General features: G+C 39.3%; 1 protein-coding gene across 1 annotated transcript in view; it reads right to left on the bottom strand.

Moving 5' to 3' along the window:
• The window catches only part of DNAH8 (dynein axonemal heavy chain 8), a 330,443-nt gene that overhangs the window by 124,984 nt on the left and 182,095 nt on the right, over positions 1-23,364 (bottom strand). Inside the window, exons 58-64 of the mRNA XM_078446877.2 lie at positions 22,227-22,440; positions 19,777-19,886; positions 15,560-15,723; positions 14,644-14,836; positions 13,137-13,259; positions 11,466-11,596; positions 6,989-7,142 (exon numbers count right to left, since the gene is read on the bottom strand). Of these exons, the coding sequence (XP_078303003.2) occupies positions 6,989-7,142; positions 11,466-11,596; positions 13,137-13,259; positions 14,644-14,836; positions 15,560-15,723; positions 19,777-19,886; positions 22,227-22,440 (1,089 nt within the window). The remainder of the gene's footprint in view (positions 1-6,988; positions 7,143-11,465; positions 11,597-13,136; positions 13,260-14,643; positions 14,837-15,559; positions 15,724-19,776; positions 19,887-22,226; positions 22,441-23,364) is intronic.

Below are 23,364 nucleotides of genomic sequence, written 5' to 3'. Positions count from 1 at the left end.
GTGCAAATACTGACAGTTTTACTTCTTCCTTTCCAATTTGGATGACTTTTATTTCTTTTTCTTGCCTGACAAAAAACTTCCTGTTAAGTATGATATTAGCTATGGATATGTAACCTGAGCCGAAGTTGGACACTTAACCGACTGAGCCACCCAGGCACCCCTGGTCTTTATTATTTTGAGGTACATTCTCGCTGTAGCCACCTTCTTGAGGTTTTAATCATAAATGGATGTTGAATTTTGTCAAATGCTTTTTTAAGCATCTATTGTGATGATCATACAATTTTTGTGTTTCATTTTGTCAATGTGATGTATTATGTTGATTGATGTGGATTTTGAACCATTCTTGCATCTCTTGAGTAAATCCCACTTTATTATGGTATATGATCATTTTACCATATTGTTGAATTCAGTCTGCAAACATTTTACTGAGGATTTTTGCATCCATGCTCATCATGGATATTGGTCTGTAATTTTCTTTTCTTGTGGTGTCTTTGGCTATGGTATCAGGGTAAGTCTGTCCTCAGAGGAGTTTGGAAGTGTTCCCGCCTCTTCAATTTTTTAGAAGGGTTGGAGAATAGCTATTAAATGTTCTTTCAATGTTTGGTAGAATTCACCAATGAAGCCTCTGGTCCTAGACTTTTGTTAGGAGGTTTTTGATTACTGATTTAACATCCTTACTAGTAATCAGTCTATTTGGATTTCCTATTTCTTCATGATTTTGTCTTGTAAGTTTCTAGAAATGTACCTATTTCTTCTAGGTTGTCCAATTTGTTTGGTATCAATTGTAACTACCTCTTTTATTCCTGATTTTATTTATTAGAGTTCTCTCTCTTTTTTTCCTTGTTTAGTCTAGCGAAAGGCTTGTCCATTTTGCTTATCTTTTCGAAGAACCAGCTCTTAGCTTCATTGATCTTTTCTATTTTCTTTTTAGTTTCTATTTATTTCTACTCCAACTTTATTATCTCCTTACTTCTACTAACTTTGAGCTCCCCCTCCACCATTTCTAGTTCCTTTAGGTGTAAAGTTAAATTGTCTATTTAAGATTTCTCTTATTTCTTGAGGTAGGTTTGTATTATTATGAACTTCCCTTTAAAAAACATTTTTACTGCAGTGCATAAATTTTGGTGTGTTGTATATCTGTTTTCCTTTGTCTCTAGTCTTTTTTTTAATTTCTCCTTTGATTTCTTCTACGATCCAGTAATTATTCAGTAACATGTTGTTTAATCTCTATTTACTGTCTTTCCAGTTTTCTTCTTATAACTGATTTCTACTATCATACAATTATGGTCTGAAAACATACTTCATATGATTTCAGTCTTCTAGAATTTATTAAGACTTGTTTTGTGACCTAACCTATTATCTATCCTGGAGAATGTTCCATGTGCACTTAAGAGTGTTTTCTGCTGTTTTGGGATGGAATGTTCTATATCTATTAAATCCACATGGTCTAGTGTATTGTTTAGGCTGATGTTTCCTTACTGATGTTCAATCTGAATGATCTATCCATTGATGTTAAGTGGGGTGTTAAAGTCCCCTATTTTTATTGTATTGCTGTCAATTTCTCCTTTTAGGCATGTTAATATTTGTTTAATATATTTTGGTGCTCCTATGTTGTTCACATACATATGACACATACATAGATGTCATATCCTCTTACTGGGTTGACTCTTATCATTATGTAGTGCCTTCTTTGTCTTTTGTTACGATCTGTTTTAAAGTCTATTCTGTCCTGGGGCGCCTGGGTGGCTCAGTCGGTTAAGCATTTGACTTCAGCTCAGGTCATGATCTCACAGTTCATGAGTTCGAGCCCCACATCAGGCTCTGTGATGACCACTCAGAGTGAGCCAGCTTCGGATTCTGTGTCTCCCTCTCCCTCTGCCCCTCCCCCACTCACATTCTCCCTCTCTCTCTCTCAAAAATAAACATTAAAAAAATTTTTTTTAGGAGCGCCTGGGTGGCTCAGTCGGTTGGGCATCCGACTTCAGCTCAGGTCACGATCTCACGGTCCGTGAGTTCTAGCCCCGCGTTGAGCTCTGGGCTGATGGCTCAGAGCCTGGAGCCTGTTTCCGATTCTGTGTCTCCCTCTCTCTCTCTGCCCCTCCCCCGTTCATGCTCTGTCTCTCTCTGTCCCCAAAATAAATAAACGTTAAAAAAAAATTTTTTTTTTAAAGAAGGGTTTAAAGTCTATTCTGTCTGACCTGAACTATACCGACTTTCTTTTCACTTCCATTTGAATAGAATATCTTTTTCCATCCCTTCACTGTTAGTCTGTGTCCTTAACTTCTGAATTGGGTTTCTTGTAAGTAGCATATAAATGGGTCTTTAAAAAAAAAAAAAAAAAAAAAACCCATTCAGCCACTCCATGTCTTTAGTTAGATAATTTAGTCCACTTACATTTAAAGTCGTTTTTGATAGATATGTACTTATTGACATTGTGTTAATTGTTTTCTGGCTGCTTTTGTGGTTCCCCTCTGTTCCTTTCTTCTTCTCTTTCTCTCATCCCTTGTGGTTTGATTACTTTCTTCAGTGTTAGGTTCAGATTCCTTGCTCAGTTTCTTTTGAATGTTTACTGTAAGTTTTTACTTTGTTGTTACTGTGAGGTTCATTGTATCATTTCATTATATAATAGTCTATGTTAACTTGATAGAAACTTAAACTTGAACACATTCCAAAATTCCAGTTTTACTACCTCCCCCCATATTTAATGTTTTTGATGTCACCTTTTGTGTCTTTTTATATCCCTTAACTGATTATTATAGTTTTAGCTAATTTTATTACCTTTACCTTTACTACCTTCATAGTAGTTTCGTAAGTGACTAACCCAACCCCTCTACTATGTATTTACCTTTTCCAGTAAGATTTTTATTTTTGTATGCTTCCTGGCTATTCATTAGTGCCATTTCTTTTCATCTTAAAGAAGTCCCTCTCACATTTCTTATGAAGCTTGTTTAGTAGAGATGAGTTTGTTTAGCTTTCACTAACCTGAAAATCTGTTTATCTCTTTTTCAATTCTGAATAGTAACCTTGCTGAACAGAGTATTCATGGTGGGAAATTTTTTTCTTTCCTTTAAGCACCTTAAATACACTGTGCCACTCAGTTCTGGCCTGTAACGTTTCTGCTGGGAACTCAGCTGGTAACTTTATGTATGTATGTATGTAACAATTTGTTTTTTCTCTTGTTACTTTTAAGATTCTCTATATCTTTAACCTTTTATGTTATGTCCTGATGTGAATATCTTTGGGTTCATCTTATTTGGAACTCTTGGCTTCCTGGCCCTGGATGTCTGTTTCCTTCTCCAGGTTAGGGAAGTTTTCAGCCATTATTTCTTCAAATAAATTTTTCCCCCTTTTTCTTTCTCTTCTCCATTGGGCCCCCTATAATTCACATATTATTCCATGTGATGCCCCATATGTCCCTTAAGTTATCTTCATTATTATTTTTTCTTTTTGATGCTCTGTCTGGGTGATTTGCATTGCTTTGTCTTCCAGCTCACTGATCTGTTCTTCTGCTTCTTCCAGTTTGCTGTTGAACCCCTTTAGTGTATTTTTTCAGTTCAGTTATTGTTTTGTGCCAGTTTTGCGCTTTATACCTACCCTGCTTGCACAAGTGAGCAGGCTTGAACAAGGTACCCTCCTTCCACCTTGCTAAGACAGGTAGGGGTGAGTGAGTGATCATGGTACTATCCTGCCACCTTGTTGAAGTTGGAGAGCATGGGTGGTGACTTCTGTTTGGTACTTTCTTATGTCGTCTATATCTTAAAGTTCTCACTGTGTTCATCCATTCTTCTCATGAGGTCAGTGAACATCTTTACGACCATTACTTTGAACGCTTTACCAGGTAGGTTACTCATCCTCATATCATTTAAGGTATTTTTCTGAGATACTTTCATTTATAACATACTTCTCTGCTTCTTCATTTTGCTTGGCTCTCTGTGTTTGTTTCTATGAGGCAAAAGAGATATTCCTCCCAGTCTTGAAGCAGTGGCCTTATGTAGGTGTGGACCTTCTCATTCAACTTTGCCCTAGCTCTTGGTTGTCTCACAAAAGTTTCTTATTATCTAAACCACTGATTTATTGTTGATATGTCCTTCTTGAGGGTATACCAAGACCAGTCAGTGTTCCAAGGGGGAGGAATCTCATTTAGCACCTGGTTTCAGGCTGATTAGAAGCTAGGCCCTCAGGCAGCAGCTTTTAAAGGATGCAAATACAGGGGCGCCTGGGTGCCTCAGTCAGTTAAGCGTCCGGCTTCGGCTCAGGTCGTGATCTCGCGGTTTGTGAGTTCGAGCCCCGAGTCGGGCTCTGTGCTGACAGTTCAGAGCCTGGAGCCTGCTTGGGATTCTGTGTCTCCCTCTCTCTCTGCCCCTCCCCCGCTCATGCTCTGTCTCTCTGGCTCTCAAAAATAAATAAACATTAAAAAAAATTAAAAAAAAAAAAAATAAAGGATGCAAATACAGGCAGTCCTGTAGGGCCACAATCATAATCCCTGCTGGCCTCCAGACCAGGAGGTCTCTCTAGATTGAAAAAATTGGGGCTCCAGACAAACATATAAGCTCCTTTCTGGGAGGTCTCATTGAGCTCTAGCAAGGCCAAGGGGTTGTGCAAGGACGGTGTCTTTTGCTTACATTCCCTGCCAGTGTCTCCTCAGCCTCTAGCTGTGTGGGAAAGCTAAAGCCTGTCCAGCTGATGGAAGCTCCAGGCTAATAGGCCTTTTTCACAGGAAGACCGGGGTGGTGTTTCAGTCTGCTGTCTGTGCAGTGTCCTGGTTGTGGCGGCCTGCCAGGAACTGTCTTTCCAATGTTACGTTCCTGGAGAGCTCAGAAAAGCGAGTCCCCTTGGCCACGGGCATCAGGAAATCAAGGGGCATCCCCACGTGGATCGCCTGTGCTTGTTGGCTTTAACTAGGCAGCTGGAGAGTGTAGAAGAGGCGCACACTTGCTGGCTTCAGAAAGACAGTAGGAAAATGTTTTGACTACATGCTCCCATGGGCTTCAGGACTGCAGTTAGTGAGTGCCTTGTCTGAGTGTGTGCACCAGCTTTAGACTGGGTGGGAGAATATTTCAACCATTTGCACTTGCCAGCCCCATCCAGGGAGTGATGGAGTGACCACTACTGCCCATGCTTGTGGACCTTACCTAGGGAACAGGTGAATGCTGCATTCATTGCTCATCTACTCCAGCCAGAGAGCAGAGGAGTGGCACAACCACCCATGCTCTCCAACTTCAAAAAGGCAGCAGGATAGTATCGTGACCACCCACTCACCCCTACCTGTCTTAACAAGGTGGCAGGAGGGTGCCTTGTCCAAGCCTGCCCACCTGTGCAAGCAGGGTAGGTAGAAAGTGCAAAACTGGCATCTGCCAGCAACTTCATCGCTTGGGAGACTTTTCAACTGTCCCCTGGACACTGTCCAGTGGATACTTTAAGGTTAGCAAATGAACCTCCTTCACATATAATCCAGGCATTGTTTAAACTGCTGGTGTTTTTTGTTTGTTTGTTTGTTTGCTGGGTCTCAGGATGAGACTATCTGGGAGCCCCTTAAAAGGAGAACCTCAGTTTCCTATAGCACTTTGAGTCCCTTGGATGTCAGCCCTCTTGGTTTTCTTGCCTCCTCCTCCTCCTCCTCCTCCTCCTCCTCCTTCTTCTTCTTCCTCTTCTTCTTCTTCTAACCCCATTGGTTTTCTAAGCCATAGGTTTTGGGGGCTTGTCTCTCTGGTGTATAGCCCAGGGGTTGGGGTGCCTGATGTGAGGCACCAGCCCTTCACTGGTCCAGAAGAAGCTCCATATTTGTGAGATCCCTCCCTATTGCATGTTGCCACGCTGAGGGTGATATTTTTGGCAAGACTATGTCTCTGCCCCTCCTACCTGTCTTGATGTGGTCTTTTTATCCTTTGTTGTGCTTGTCTGGTTTTCAGATCTTTTTCAGAGGGAAATAACCCATATGTAGCTGTAGATTTGGTGCCTCCATGGGAGGAAGTGAACTCAGGATCTTCCTATGCCACCATCTTGCAGAAGTCCTCTCTCCAAGGTACTTAAGTAGCTTATGCAGCAGCAAGCATCGATGGACACCATGGCGCGGGGAAGAGTTGACACCATGGGCCTGATTTTGAGAAGAGTGTGCTTGTAGGGCTAGCACTTGGTCAGCATCTGGGACCTTGGGTTTAGAACGTCTCCTCCATTACTAATTGATAAGGTTGTTCTGTGCCTGGACTATTTATACAAACGTTGTGATAGATGGTGAATATGTGCTCTCCTTCTGGGAGTCTGCAATTCTGGCAGTTGTGTCTAGGCAGGGAGTGATGGCCAGACCAGCCCCCAAAAAAACTGCTGAACTCTGAATCTCAAACAGGCTTCCCAGAACAGAAACACAGTGCATGTGTTACCCATCTCACTGCTGGAGGTGAAGCACACTCTGTAGGGCCCGTTTGGTGAGAAATTAGGAAAGCTGCACATGGATTTCTCCAGACTCCGCATGATGTGTCTTTTTCTTTATTGATCTGGCCACGAATCCTTGCTGTGTTGCTGTAATAAATCTTAGACAAGAGTACAACTATATGCTGAGTCCCATGAGCCCTTCTAAGGAAGCACCAACCATGTGAGTGATCATGGAAGTGCTGATAAAGGTGGTGTCAGAAAAGGTGACACAAACATCTACTGAGAGCTGGCAGAATATTTTCATCTCTTTTATACTCCTGACTATTAGATACTTCGGTCCTTCTAAAATAAATTACAGGACCAAACTGAAGACTGATGAAATAGATACACAATCATATTTAAAATGGAACAAAGCACACACACACACAAAATCTGGACGTGGGCAGCATTAATTCCAAAGGAAGTTTTTAAAAAATCTACCAAATCTTGTACATTAATCATTTCTAAAATGAAAAATGTATGTTAAATGGCCTCACCTCTGAAGGGTTGCTACTTTTTCTATTCAAATATAATTTACATCTTTTAAATAAGAGCTTTCCTTTCTACTTTTGAGACCTACCTCCCCTGAAGATAGCAGGTTGTTAAGATATTCTAGAAATGCCTCATCTTTTATTTCATTGTCAGTAAAGATGAAGGTGATACCTTTTCCTTCAGCACCAGCAACTTTGTACAGACCTTTTAAGTCCTCTGTCAGATTATTCACATTATAAGACCTAAAAAGGGCGGTAGAATAATTAAAATTAAAAATATAGGTACAGTCATAATTTATTTCAAAACACAGTATAACCCATGGTAATTAGAGCATAATCTGTACCTGTTCCAAGAGATATTAAGTAATAATGTCTGCTAAAAAAACCCACAGAGATTAGAGTGAAATGGCTATATGTTACCATTCAAAACAAATATGTCTTATTTAACTTGAGAAGTGAGAAATGGGAATTCACCAGAAGTGACTCATGAAGAGCAACTGGAAATTCAGAAATGGATTTTTATTCTCTGCAAGGTGACGGTCTTCCACATCAGATTTTGGCCAAGTGAATATACGTATAATATCTGAAACTAAGCTGAAACTTGGATGAGTTGGATTGGGAAGAAAGTCAAGATAAATTATAAATAAAATTAGTGATAAATTATATATAGTGATAATTTGCACATCACATTAAGAGGCTAGAGGCACAGACAGCCTATAGAAGAAGATGCCTTATGCGATGCAGTATAAATAATAGAAATGGTATAATTATGTAGTTACAGATTATGACAAGGAGAGCCTGGTCTTTGCTTTTCTGTTTACTCTGTTTCCTATGACATGTATATGCTACTGGAGGTGACATGATGTGCAGAAATAAAGCAGACATTTTCTGAAGTGTTGTGTATAAATCCTCATGAGTAAATTGATGACACAGACATTTTCACTCGAAGGAAGTATACAGTGCAAGTAATAGGGAGTTCAAGTAAGCCAGAAAGACCACGGGCAGTGGAATCAGAAGGACCAGGGTTCAAATCCCCATTCTGCATCTTTAGAAATGTTCGTTCACATTTTTCAGCTTCTGTTTCCTCCTCTGCAAAATGAAGATGATACCTGTTTGCAAAGGCTGCTGTGAGCATTAGAGATGATTCAGCTAAGTGCACTTGAGTGAAAAAATAACCAGCAGAACCAGCTACCCCCTGTTCTGGGTGGCACTACAGGAAAATGTCTTGTAGACTTTGACAAAAGGAACCCCATCGAAAAGAGAACGTACATCCCTTTCAAAATAATTCCCAGGGGGGACATTCATTAAAAGGAGTCATTAGGGCAGAGCAATATTGCTTCCTGGTGTTGCCAGACGGAGGTGGTGGTCCAGAGCACGAGCCCTGGATTGGTTGATTGACCTATGAAAGGCACACATTACTGGGCCAGCCATTTGCTGTCTCTGAGAACCGGCTCGCCCTGGGAGGGGCAGTCAGCAAGACTCCAGTGCCAGAACGTCAAGAAGACAGAAAACAGGCAAACTGCAGTTAGCGCTCTGGGAAACTGGGAGGACTGCATGTCCCATGCAGGAAAGCACCTGCTACTCAGACCCAGCCACCCGGGAACATCGGCACAGTGGTGCCAGAGCTTCCAACTGTTTCAACAGTCAGAAATCCATCTTCTGTGTGAAATCTCCCTAATTTCTTGAGGTTGACAAGTGATTTAATACAAGTTAATCTCTAGATATTTGATGTTTTGTTCTTTTAAGTGCTCTTGTAGTTTGTACCTTGTTAAATGTTTTACCTCTTTGGCAGCAGGGGGGTATGCGTGTGTAAACTGTGAACCTAAAATGTATAAGGAAATACAAAAGGCCAAATATTCAAGACAACCTTGGAGAAGAATAGCAGGGTTGTTCAAGATGTATTAAAACTACACTAATTAAAACAGTAAAATTATTTACCCAAGGGATATAGGAGTGCTGATGCATAGGGGCACTGTACCCCAATGTTTATAGCAGCACTTTCAACAACAGCCAAATTATGGAAAGAGTCTAAATGTACATCAACTGATGAATGGATAAAGAAGATGTGGTTTATACATACAATGGAATACTACTTGGCAATGAGAAAGAATGAAATCTGGCCATTTGTAGCAACGTGGATGGAACTGGAGAGTGTTATGCTAAGTGGAATAAGTCAGGCAGAGAAAGACAGATACCATATGTTTTCACTCATAAGTGGATCTTGAGAAACTTAACAGAAGACCAGCGGGGAGGGGAAGGGGGGAAAAAAGTTACAGAGAGGGAAGGAGGCAAACTATAAGAGACTCTTAAATACTGAGAACAAACTGAGGGTTGATGGGGGGTGGGAGGGTAGGGAGGGTGGGTGATGGGTATTGAGGAGGGCACCTGTTGGGATGAGCACTGCGTGTTGTATGGAAACCAATTTGACAATAAATTATATTATAAATAAATAAATAAATAAATATTTGGTAGAATTAAAAAAAACAGTAATAGTGCAAAAATAGATAAATCAGTGGAATAGACTATAGTCACAGACACAATCAGTTGATTAATGGGAAAGAAATGACACTGTAATGTATTAGGAAAAACATGACCTTTTCAATAATGGAGTTGAAATGATTGGATATCTATACTGAAAAATATAATCTTGGGTGCCTGGGTGACTCAGTCAGTTAAGCGTCCAACTTTGGCTCAGGTCATGATCTCACCATTCGTGGGTTTGAGCCCCGTGTCAGGCTCTGTGCCTGGAACCTGGTTTGGATTCTGTGTCTCCCTCTCTCTGTGTCTCTCCCTCTCTATGTGTCCCTCCCCCACTTGTGCTCTCTCTCTCAAAAATAAATAAACATCAAAAAAATTTTTTTACATAAAAATATAATCTTAACTCCTACCTCAGACTTTAAAAGAAAATAAACTCTAGGGGCACCTGGATGACTCAGTCGGTTAAGTGTCCTCCTCTTGGTTTTGGCTCAGGTCATGATCTCACATGGGATGGAGCCCTGAATTAGGCTCTTCACTGACAGTGTTGAGCCTGCTTGGGATTCTCTGTCTTCCTCTCTCTCTCTGCCCCCACCTCCCTCTATCTCTCTCCCTCTCTCAAAAAAGAAATAAACAAACATAAAAAAAAAGAGAGAAGAAATTCTAGATGGGTTATGGTTCTAAATGTCAAAGGAGTATATTTTATTCATAAATGTGAAGGAAATCACAGAATATCTTCACAGGTAAACCAATACATTTTTAACAGAATACAAAGATCACTAAAATAAAGGGACACAATTGACACCTGAAGTTTCACTAAAATTAAGATCCACTGGGAGTAAAAAGGCAAGCCAAAGACTCAGAGAAGATATTTATAATGCACACTCTGACAATGGAACTGTATCCAAAACCTGTAAAGAACTCCTAAAAAATCAGTAAAAGAAAGAATCACACCCTAATTGAAAAAAAAAAAAAAAAAAAGCAAAGGACATACACAGACATTTCACAAAAGAGGCTGTCCAGGCCCAAAGGGCTGTCTTATGGCCCATAAGAGGTGAAAATGTGCTCAACGGTATTAACCACGGGATACGCGTGACATACGGTGACACGGTGTCACCACGGTGATATACCACCACACATCCACAGGAATCACTAAAATGAAAAAAGGCTCACAGTCCAAAGGTGGGCCGGGATGCGGAGCAACTGAAACTCTCATGAACCATTGGTAGAAGCGTAAACTGGCAGAACCACTGTGGAAAAACTATTCCTCAGACCTACTACAGCAGAATGTATGCGTACTCCATCCATAATCAGCAATTCTATCTCTGGGGGCATACTCAGACATGTACAAGAATATTCATTACAGCTCCACTTGCCAAAAAATCCCGGGTAAACAAATTGTGGTAGTATGTAAGCAAATGGGAGATTATACAGCAATAAGAATGAACAAACTATTGGTACATGTAGCATCATGGATGAATCTCACAAACATAATACCAGCAACAAGAAAAGAGTAGATCCCGTAGCATTTGATTGATATAAAGTTCAAGAATAGGTTAAACTAGGGGTGTCTGGGTGGCTCAGTCGGTTAAGCGACCAACTTCAGCTCACGTCATGATGTTACAGTTCGTGGGTTCGAGCCCCGCGTCGGGCTCTGTGCTGACAGCTCAGAGCTTGGAGCCTGCTTCGGATTCTGTGTCTCCCTCTCTCTTTGACCCTCCCCCTCTCACCCTCTGTCTCTCTCTCAAAAATAGATAAACATTTAAAAAAAGAGGGGAAAAAAAGAATAGGTAAAACTAATCAGTGGGGTTAGAAGTCAGAATATGGTTAACCTTGGGAGGGTAATGACTGGGACAGGATGTGGGGGGTACTTATGGGGTGCTAATGTTTTATTTCTTCATCTCTAGGCTAACGACACAGGTGAATTTACTTTGTGACACCCGTGGTTTGTGTACATCTCCTTAAATACATTGCACTCAAATAAAAAGTTAACTTCAAAAAATGCACCAAATTGTTGTGTCTTAAAAAGACATTTTGCTTCAGAGAAATTAATGATAGAAAAACATATTGCTGTGTTTTATTTCATCTTACCTGGTTAATGTAATCTGGAATATTTGATATCCAGCGATAAAAGAGGCCAGTCTAGAAAGACTTTGTTTTCCTGAACCGCCAACACCCACCAGCAATGCATTTCCACATGATGTTCGAATTATTCGTGAGATCTGTTTTGAAATAAAATAGTATTTCTTTAAAAATAGAATTTAGCTGTTTACATTTGCTTGCACTCTACAGGAGTCCAAACTTTGGCCATATGCTTGTAGACAACATTAGACTTTTTCCTTTAATGAGATATGTCAGAGTTTTTTAAATTAATGTCTCATATTGATTTATTCAACTCAAATTCTTTCCTTGGACATCATGAAAGAGAGAACAAATTGGCTTTCCTATCTCCTATTTCAAAGCTATTTTCTGTGTGTGTGTAATTTTATTACTTTCAGGCTCAATGCATGATGGAGTTGCTCTTCCCAATCCACAGAAAGAAGTTTAGAATTGTCTGCTTATTATTCAGTCTAACACACTGACCTATATAGACACCTCACTCCACAATGAATATCACCTCTATTGTATCTCTGCCAATGAAAAAAAAAATTTAAGTACCAAAATTCTACTTACAAGGGGGAGGGGGGCAGAAAGGCATTTGTAGAAAAAGACTGAGAGATGGCCTTTAGTCTTGTGTTGCTTTTCTATGGCTGATTTCCTCAATAAGAATAAGGCTGGAATTGTTCAAATCTTATGTAGGCCAATTGAAGACATTGCTAAAAAGCTGTCTTTTACATTAATATTACTGATTAAGATGAAAGTCTAGATGGATCACTAAATTCATTATCACCACTAAAGACCTTTTTTTTTTTTAATGCAAGTTTTACAGATGGCAGACAGTAACAACACTTTGGTATGTATTAATTTTATCATTATATTTTTTAACATGTTAATCACGTAGGCGGCTGTGCACCATAATAGGGTCCCAGGTCCCCAAGACCTTGCCAGAGAGTGCTCAATAACTACTTGTTGAGTGAATGAATGTGAAACAGCCCTAGGACATCTGGAAATTCACCAACTTTGCAAAAGACAAACATATAATAAATACAGAGTAAGCTGCCTCGTCTTTATCAAAACTCCCTCCTCTGTTCTGACTTCCTGGGGAAACCCCTTTTCAATTTATAAATTATACAAACAAACAGCTCCTTTCTGTAGCCTTTCAGACTTGAATCAAAGCATGTTCCTTTGGGTGTTGCCTCTAATTGGTTTCTGTTTTCACACCACTCCTGTGTACCTGCCTCACCCCTTCCCCATCAGTTTGCCAATAATCTGTAAGCCGATCATAAAACTGATTTTTAAAAGCAGCAACTTTTCCTCCATGGGGAACGGGATTCTCATTATATCAAAATAAAATTTGGGGAAGGACGATTTATTCACAGAGTTCTGCAACTTACTTTCTTTCTAGAAAGAAAACTCAAGGTGTCAAAAGCCCTGAACACAAAACCTGTCAATTTGCCCAACATTTGCTGCCGTGTAAGTGGACTCGGCTAAGAGGTTTGTGATTAAGCCTTTGTTTTCTGAGACAGTGCTCAGACTCAACCTAACGACGCTCTCCTATATACTACCTGATAGTACACATTTCTTCTCTCAAAACATCTATCGTGAAATTTACTAAGCTTTTATATGATCTATTTATGTCAGCAAATACTCAATAGTTAGAACCTTAATAAGATGAGTCATTGCATCTTTAAAAAACACTAGATCAAGAGATGTTCCTCTAATGATTTCATTGAACTGTCTCTGGTAGAACTGGAGTTTTTCAGACAGGAAGTCAAAGGATGGTACCTGTGGGTAGGGAGAGAGAGAAAAACAATACTTAAGAGCCAAAATCCATGAAAGCAGAACTTGTAAAGGCACTCGAAAGTAATTCTAATTTTTTTTTAAAAATCTAATGGATTTCCAAAAATCTGTCATGGATTCTGTTGACTTTTGGTTAATTCTATTTTCAGAAGCCCAAAACCTCGCTGCATTAACTGGTTTCCAATATGGAATCATTCCTTGACCTTTCCCTTCAAAAACCCCAGGACCAACTCCTATCCCTGGGGATTATGATTGGAATATAACAAATATTTCCCTGTTTATATTTGCTTTTTAATATTGTTTATGGATTTTTAAAAATACACAGAAGTTTTACATTGTTGATGTGGTCAAATGGTTTTGAATATTCATGTACTTGTTTCGTAAATTTTTCTCCCCCATTTAACTCTTTGAATTAACTCTTCAGAATTACTTTGTTTATGACCCTGCTTAAAAAATCTTTTTGGAGTCCCGTTTCAAATTTCATGAAACCTATATATTAATTCAGGGAGAATGATGTTCTAATTTAATCAAGTCAAGTTTTATCATGTTTAGTCCTAGATGTTTTACATATTTGTTGCTGTTGAATGAAGTACTTTGATGTTATGTTTTCTATCTTGTGATTGTTGGCAAGAATTGGCTAACTTTTTCTATAAAGGGCAGAATTAGGCTTTGTGGCCTATATGGTTTGTCACAACGATTTGTCCCCACCCTCGTGGTGTAAAAGTGGTCCTCGGCAATAATAAGTAAGCAAATCGGCATGGCTGTGTTCCAGTACAACTTCAGGGATGAACACTGAATTCGAATTCCAAATCATTTTCACGTGTCACACAATATCATTCTTCTTTTGATTCTCTTCCCACCCATTTAAACATGTAAAAACCCTTCTGAGCTCACAAATCTAACAAAAAATAGGCAGTGGACTGAATTTAGCCCATCAACTGTAACTTGGCAGCCTCTGGCATAGAGGATAGTTGTTGAGTTTGATATTTATATTAGACTTGGTCATCTTACTCAATTGTTAGTGGTTAAAACAGATTTCAAGTTCTTTTACATTATATTAAGAGATAATCCTATCATCTGCAAACAATATTTTTGTTTTTTCCTGATAGGTAATTTGTTTCATTGTCTAGAACTTTCATAATATTAAATAATCGTGATAATAGTAGGCATCCTTGTCTTATACCTGACTTTAATGGATTGCTGCTAAATTTCACTGAAAGAAATATTTTACTTGGTGTATGATGACATGAATCACAACATATAACTAATGAAGAAGTTAAAACAACTCCATGGTGGGACTCTGGGGTAGGGAGAAATATCTAGTTGGGTGAGTGGTCAAAAAACTCTTTTAAAAGGCAAAAATAAATACCAATTCATAAACTTTGGGTACTTCAAACACAGTGTCTTCAGGTTCGTCACCAGTTGGTTCAGGCATCTCCCGGAGAAAATCTACAAAGTATGGTTCGGGAAGGATATAAGATGCCACATCTGGGCTAATATTTTCCTCAATGGCGTGAACAAGATGGATATTAAACCACTGCTCATCTTCAGAAGTTATAAATCTGAAACAAAAATGCAGGAGGAAAAATGCAAAATATAAAGGCATCTTTCCTAATTGAACATGTCCAACTTCCCTCCACCTCCTCTAAGGCCTTATCCTGCACCTCCATCACAGACAGGAAGACATAACTCCATTCAAGAGAGTTATAACATTGACTATTACTTACAGAAAATACTGGCAAAGAATCTCTCCTTGATCAATCTCAGGCTCCTCTGAACCCTCTTTCCAATTAGAACTTGACTTTTGGGTTTCCATGCCCTTCTCTGCATCACCCAATTTTACCAAGAATTCTGTCAAGTGGCTTTAGTTCCAGAATCCTCCATTCCCCATGCTTTGTAAGACCAGCATTACCATCCATGTTTTATAGAGGAGGAAGCTGAGGTTCAGAACAATGACCCGGCTTATGTCCCAGATTTCACCAAGTAAAACCTACATGGAGTTCAAACGTTTTAGAAAATATACACTACTAAAATTTGCCTCTGAATGTTGCCAAGTCTATGATGATGTGGTGATTTGAAAAGATACCCTGTGGAAATAATACTGGAGCAAACTGGCAGAGCATTTTTCAAGGGGACCAGCAGGTGGGAAATGACATCAATGCTTCACAAGCCCCAGAGCAAATGAAGACAATACTCTTAATTATTTGAGTAGGTAATGCAGGAATTAGGCTCACAGTGTCAACTTCTTATATAGTACATTTAAATTCAAGTGCTGTAATATACACCTGTCTGCAATTACTCTGTTGCACTCGTGTTTGAAAAGTGATAGGAGAACAGATATCGAATCGCACTCCTCGGATTTTATGGTTAACATTCCTTGCCAAATTCTGGAAAGATCTCGAAGATTGAAAATGTAGTGAAATTTAGAAGGAGTTGGTAGCATCTTCACCTAGAGGTGGACAAAAACATAATGCTCTCAGTTTTGTTTTCAGATAAAACCAAAAGCAGAACTGCTTTTAGAACTACTTCATTTCACAAATTTTATTTTAAATCAAATAGGCTGAATAAATAAACCAAGAGTAAGTTCATATTTTTGTCACAGCACTGATGAGAAAAACACATCATAAATAAACCTGCATAGGATTTCAAAGACCATAAGTCCTTGAATAGGATCGATTCAAGAATAACACTCTAGATGACAATTCCAATGCCTGTTCTATCACCATGAGGTGGCTTTGAACAAGTCACTTTCCCCTGAATTCTCACCAACTATTTGAGTTGTGGGAATAATCATTACTAATCATTGTTAACCATATTAATGTGTATATGGAAGTATGCCATAAAAAAAAAGAACTGAATGTGAGTTGGTTGCCATTGCAGTTAAGAACAAGGAATGTTCACTTCTAAAGTCAATAAGGACTATTTTCACAGGTTCCATTAAGGTCTTTAGTATATTTGGATTCTCCCAATATATTTGAATATCATAATCTAGATTTCACTGTGGAGATCTAAACTCAATCAACATGACTTCAAATATCTATTTTTCTATACTAAGTTGACAGGCAAGTCCGACATGTAGCTATAATGATGAGGTAGCTTTTCTGGGTTATGTTTGTGTCTTTGTTTGAACACTAATTCACTTATTATTTCTACCAAGTTCAGAATCCAAACAGGCAAAGCTATAACAGTGATACATTCTTGTACGGAGAGATACCTGTTAAAGGATAAACTTGAGGTGTACTAGGTGTGGGAAGCACTGCTAGCCATGGGTAAAGATTGTAATTGACACCATTAGCATCATTTTTGAACGTGAAAACAACAATACTGGTGATACGAAGTAAACTCTCTGCATGATTAGTTCAGGATAGCATATGCTTTCTCTAGGACCTATTCATGGTATACGCCTTTTCCACATTGAAAAAGTACCCCAGTGAGCTCATAGCATTATTTTTACAGGCTAATTCACAGTGTACGTTAAGACAGCAGGTAGCCAGGGAAGACAGAATGAAGACAAGTGTTATTTTATCAATTATCCTTCAATTTCCCTCTTTGCTCAGTTCCATTTGCAGCTAAAATGTTCATTCTATTCACCAACATGTAAAATTATATTATAAATATGCAGAAATAAAGGCTGTGTGAACATTGCTTATAAAAGACTGCCACTTTGCTGTAAAAGACTACCACTGTGATGACAGCTATTGGCAACTCAAGCAATCATTAAAGAGAATCAAATAAATTCCTTTTTTCCCCTCTCCTTCTCACACATTAACCTTCTTCATTCCTTTCAATTTTTGTCAACTTCTTTCTTTTCTCACCTGGGCTTCTGCTTTAAAGCTGTGTAGAGTAATGTAAAGGTGAAGTGGTATACAACAACTAAAAATGCTTTGTGAAGATGGGAGGTTTGAGGAAAAGATACAAAAAAGGGGGTGCTGCTTCTATGGGAATGGGGAGGGGAGGAAGATTCATTCATTATTCAATGGCTATTTACCTCCGGCTGCCTGTAAGAAGACACCAGAGTGACTTAGAAAATACTATAGTAAGTAGCAGCTCAATCCGCTGCCATCAGGGAGCTTCCATTCTAGTGGGGGGAGCCTAGCAATAAATAAGAAACAAATATATTGGTAAACAAATAAGCTGACAAATAATAATGACATAAGTCATGGTCAGAAAAAATAAAGTAGGGTCAGGAGACAGATAATGCCTGTGATAGCCCCTCTGAAGGTAAGAATGGTGAGAATGAGTAGTATATGATGGCCCAAAGGACCAAAAAATGTGGGGTGTTCAAGGAACAGTGCAGTGGAGGGCAGTGCAGCTGGAGAGAGAGGCAAGCAGGGGCGGCTCCGGTGGAGTTTCACAGGCCAGAGCAAGGCATCTGGTTTCACTGTAAGTGTACCTGGGAGTCTACTGGTGGTTTTAAGAGGGAGTAAGGATCTCTGATTTACTTCTTTGAAAAGCATTTTAGAACTGTGTAAAGAACAGACTCTAGGAGGGCAAGGAGAACGCAAGTCACTGTATGGTCCAGAGGGCAGGTGCTGGAAGCATCTATCAGGGTAGTTGCTTCGAGAGAGAGCTCAGCTTTGGGATATATTTTGAAAGCACAGTTGCTGAGACTTGCTGATGGATTGCAGGTAGGGGGTTGACGGAGACAAATCAAGCACAGCACCAGTGTTTTAACCTGAGGAGCAGGATAATTGGTGTTGCTATTAACTAAGAGGCAAAGGTCTGAGGGAAGGTCATATTGAAGGACACTTGAGGGTTCTGTTTGGACACATTAACTTCAAGATGGTTATTGGACATCTAAACAGTGATGTCTACTAAGCAGTTAGAAATAAGCATACAGCCAAGCAGAGAGGCCTGGAATGGAAGCTGATTTTGACATTATCAGCACAGAGATGGTGTTTAAGGCCCTGAAGCTGGAGAGACCATCTGGGTAAAGCATGGAGATAGGGAAGAGGTCCTAGCATCGAGATCAGGTGCACTCCAGCATCTAGAGGAAGGGAAGAAGAGGGGGGACTTTTAAAAAGATAGCCTGTCAGACAGGAAGAAAACCAAGAACATGAGGTCTTCAGAAACCAAGTGAAGAAAGTGTCAAGAGGGATAATTTATGTCAAATGCTGCCAAGTAAGAGGAAGAAATCAACCTTTAGATTTGGCAAGATTGAGGTCTTTGGTGACTTTGCTGAGAGCAGTGAACAAAAGCCTGTGCAAAATAGGTTAAGGAGGTAAAGAAAGATGAAGAAATAGAAGCAGTAAACATTTATACAACAAAAAAAGCTTTGATGGAAAGACACCCAGTAGGCCAAAGCTTTTCAGAAAATATATATACATGTATAAGCACATGACATTGAACAACAGCCCCACTGGAAAAACAGATGGATCGTACCACAAAAAATTATTTCAGACGCTCAACCCTTGCCATTCATTTTGGAGTTATTTTAAGAGAGACAGAACAGCATGTACAAAGACCGTATGTTGGCAAAGGGCAGCCCCCATGCAAGGAACCGGTCACCATAGGGGGCTGCGTGGATGGAGAATTTCATAAGAAACACCCAATTCCTCTCCTGATAATTCTTTTTTTTTTAATGTTTATTTCTTTTGGAGAGAGAGAGAGAGGCAGAGAGAGAAGAAAACAGAAGATCCAAAGCAGGCTCCGTGATGACAGCAGCAAGCCCGATGTGGGGCTCGAACTCATCAACTACAAGATCCTGACCTGAGGATCTCTGACCTGACCTAAGTCAGACGCTCAACCAACTGAGCCACCCAGGCACCCCTGCTAATTTTGTATCTAGAAATTCCCTCATCCACCCAGGAATCTGAGAGGCTGGCACCCTCCAGAAGTCTCCAGGACAGAAGCTTCCTCCCAGATGTGTGTAATTGGCCTAATGAATGTTTTTGGCATATACCTCCACCTTGTTTTTACCTCAGACCTACACTTAATTGTTTTCTCACGAGTCTGCTTTAAGCCATCTTGGTGACAGCTATATGTTTCCTGAGCTTTACTTAGGGCACTGGCCCTGTGTCTGAAAATCTAGTCTATTTTGTTAAGTACACTTCCATCCATTTACTAATTCCCACTCCATCTCAAGACTCACACAAGTTAGATTTTAAGTCTCAGATAGCTAAGAACATCTGGAAATCCATGTATTCAGTCAGTCAGGAAATAGGCGAGTGTCTGAGATAAATATCAGAGTAACAAGCAGAAAAGCAGTGTCCTCGTTTTAGCAAAATTCTACTTTATCTTGGATGTCATGTGTGGTTTATAGTAATGTCTCATACATATGGAAAGCATCATCCAGTCAGAATATTTGCTCCCTGGAAGGAAAAGGTGTCATAAATCTATTTGAGCACCTAATTTGTCTTTTCAAAAAGAGAGAAAGAGAGAGAGAGAGAGAGAGAGAAAACCCACTACTCCGTGATGTGATGATAAGTTCATGGGCCACAAGGTGAGAACAGGCCAAATAATAGTAGATTTTTTGTTATTACAGACAATGACCCTTCTGTACCTTAGTCCACTGCCACAGCACTCTGCCTGCTGAAACTAAATTTCCAATCATTTCACATATTTCAGGTTTGAACTTTCTGCAAGGATCAAAGTACCCACAGCCAATAAGTCCTGGAAAATAAAACAAGATTGAAGGTACAAGCTTACTAAAAGATAAAAGGTACATGTTTATCCCAGGGAATAAATCGTTACAAGACCAACTAAGCTGGGTGACGTTAAGCATTTCTCTTTCCATGTTTAGTTTTCAGTATTAATCATATCAGAGATATCATTCATCATTAATCAAAACAGTTTAACAAATAAGCAAACACTCACATACGGATGACTAGACTGAGAAACACAACCTTGCCGGATGCAGTAGAAGCCTCTGTTTGTCCGTCGCTGTCCACAACCCCTTCCTTCCTCCAGAGGCAGCCACTACTCTGACCTAACGAGATACCGCGATTTGCTTTTCTTTATAGGGTGGCCCACTTATGGGTTTGACCTTTAACATTTTCTCTAACTTCAACTTTTGAAATTTAATTTGATGGAATCGTATCATATATTCCTTAGTGACTTGCTTCTTTTGCTCAACCCATTTCTGGGCTTCGGCCATGTTGAAGCACGTAGCTGTGTTTGTTCATATTCACTGCTGCATAATGGCATTAAGCTGTGTGCCTAGACCACTATGTATGGATCCGCTTTTACTGTCAATAAATATTTGATTGTTTCAAGGTTTCTGCTATCATGAACATTGTTCTATAAACATTCTTGTAGAACATGTGTGTCATTGATTTGTGGCACAAATCAAGTAACGATGGGTTAAGGGTTTAAATATGGAAGGCAAAACTGTAATGTTGGGAAGAAAACACAGACAATAACTACATGACTGCTGGATAGGAAAGGACTTCTTAAATGAAACTCAGAAAGTGAAAATCATAAAGGAAACAAATGATAAACTGGCATATGTCTGGAAATGGAACTGCTGTGGGTGTCCACACATTCTGCTTTACCAGTAATGAGGTCCAGTTATTACCCACAGGGCCTGTCACAATTTATACACCCACCAGTAGGGGGTGAGTGTCTCAGTCCTGCACATTCTCCCCAATGCCTGATTTTGTCAGAATTTTTCATTTTTGCAAATCAAGTGGGTATAAAATGTTATTTCCTTGGTCATCTACCTATCTATCTATCTATCTATCTAGAGCATGCGTGCATGAGCATGGGACAAGCAGAGAGGGAGGGAGGAAGAGAATCCCGAGCAAGCATCACCTTGTCAACACGGAGCGCAATACACTGCTTGGTCCCACAAATCGTGACATCATGACTTGAGCCAAAATCGAGTCTGATGCTTAACCAACTGAGCCACCAAGGCGCCCCTCCTTGGTGTTTTAAATTTGCATCTTTGCATCTTTGCCCACTTTGGGGCTTGTCTTTTCACTCTTCAATATTGCTTTTTAAATGAACAAAAGTTCTTAATTTTAATCTAGTCAAACTTGTCATCTCCTTTTATGGCTTCTGCTTTTTGAGTCTCATTTTATAAGCTCTTTCCAGGGGCACCTGGGTGACTCAATGGGTTAAGTGTCTGACTCTTGATTTTAGCTCAGGTCATGAGACCAAGCCCCACTTCAGGCTCTGTGTTGATATCATGGAACCTGCTTGGGATTCTCTCTCTCTTCCACTTTCTCTGACCCTCCCTTGCTTGTGTTTTCTCTCTCTCTCTCCCAAAATAAATAAATAAGCAATAAATAAATAAATATGCAAATAAATAAATGAGTTTCTTTTCCTACTCAGCTGTCATGCAGATATTTTCTTCCAAATATTTTATATCTTTGCTTTCTATATTTAAGTCTTTAATCCACCTGTATTGATTTTATGCTTGGTGTGAGGTAAGGGTTCAATTTCAATTATTTTCACATAACAATTACTAAAAAAAGTCCCAGTACCATTTACTAAAAGTCTTCCCTTTCCCTTCTAATCTACAGCACCTGCAATGCCAATTAATGTCCATATATACATGGGTCCGTTCCTCTTGTATGTCTTCATATATGTAATTTTTAATTAAATAGTTTATATGAGCATAAATTTGTTATCAAAATTCCCATTTCATTAACATATCAAAGTGCTACATTTGACTTGATATATTACATTGTTAACCTATAATACATGTGCTGTCATTCATTAGCCCAAATTTCTCTGATTAATTGTGTCAACAAAACAAAAACACAAATGTTTGCTTACACCAAAGTCAAACTTCAACAAGGCTATTTCTAAATATTCCTGAGTTTTAGAATAGACTATAAACATGAGTCTTCTTAATATTTAGTCCCTCTTCTCTGGTATTTAATTCTCAATTTCAGATTCTTAATCCCTACTTCAGACAGAGCCTTTTTATCTCTTAAATAAGGTTTTGCATGGCTTATGTCCATTATGTAATAGGATAAAAAAATGTAACACCAAGAACAGTCATACCAAAAATTTTGTCTATTGAAGCATTTGAAGGTAATGTGCAATTAAACACAGTAAACTGTCTTTTTAAACGTTGTGGAATATCATTTCGACCACCTCCAGGGTGGATCATAGCTGCTATGAGCTGCACATCAACAATAGTAGTGAAGTCTCCAGGCTTATCTAAGCTATACATTCCTTCCATTTCCATCATTTGTCGCACGATCTCATTAGTTACCTGAAATGTACACAGTGATAACTTTAGTAAGTATATCTATCATATTCCTGCATGGCTTTTACAAAATAGTACACATGAAATAGTCAACTCTTATCAGTGAAATGCTTGTAAATGTTGATAATAACCTGCAAGGCAATTTTATGTAAATGCTACCACTCATGGGGGTGTCTGGGTGGCTCAGTCTGTTAAGTGTCTGACTCTTAGTTTTGGTTCAGGTCATGATCTCACGGCTTCACAAGTTCAAGCCCCACATGGGGCTCTGTGCTGACAGTGCGGAACCTGCTTGGGATTCTCTCTCTCCCCTTCTCTCTCTGGCCCTCCCCTACTCGTGCTATCTCTGTCTCTCTCAAAATAAATAAATAAACTTTAAAAAATACTTAAATGCTACCACTCATGAATGAAACCATAAGCTAAACGTCTGCAACAAGTTCAGTGTACTCTTCACCACCTTGATAAAATGGATCTCCAAAGAAATTTAAATAGGCAAGTTACAAAATATTTGGTACAATTACAACAGTAGTCAGAGTTACAAATATCAACATTTAACATTTCAAAATACTTTAAATCAGAATGTGGGATAGTTATTCCTGAGCCTTCAGGAATGTTTGGGGTTTAGATGTTATGTCCTCATCTTCCTTTATTGAAGACTCTAACACTGCTAACACTTCTTCCCTATTGAAAATTTTTCCTCTCTCAGCTTCAGAGGCTCAATTATTTCCAGGTTTACCTTGTGACCCTGGATCACTTCCTAAGTCATTCTTTCTCCACCTATCCCTCTCATGTAAGTGTTCTACAGAGTTCTATCATTCTCACTATTTCAGCCGATGTCATGTCAACCCTATACCCTAAAGAATTTCAACTCTGTAACTAGCTTCAGATTCCCTTCTAATCTCCATGCCTGTATATCCAAATTCCTACTAGGCA

The sequence above is a fragment of the Panthera onca genome, chromosome B2, assembly GCF_046562875.1.
Source record: "Panthera onca isolate mPanOnc1 chromosome B2, mPanOnc1 haplotype 2, whole genome shotgun sequence".
NCBI classification, from domain to species: domain Eukaryota; kingdom Metazoa; phylum Chordata; class Mammalia; order Carnivora; family Felidae; genus Panthera; species Panthera onca.
Note: the sequence above shows the minus strand (reverse complement) of the source record. Positions and strands in the feature narration are given on the sequence as shown.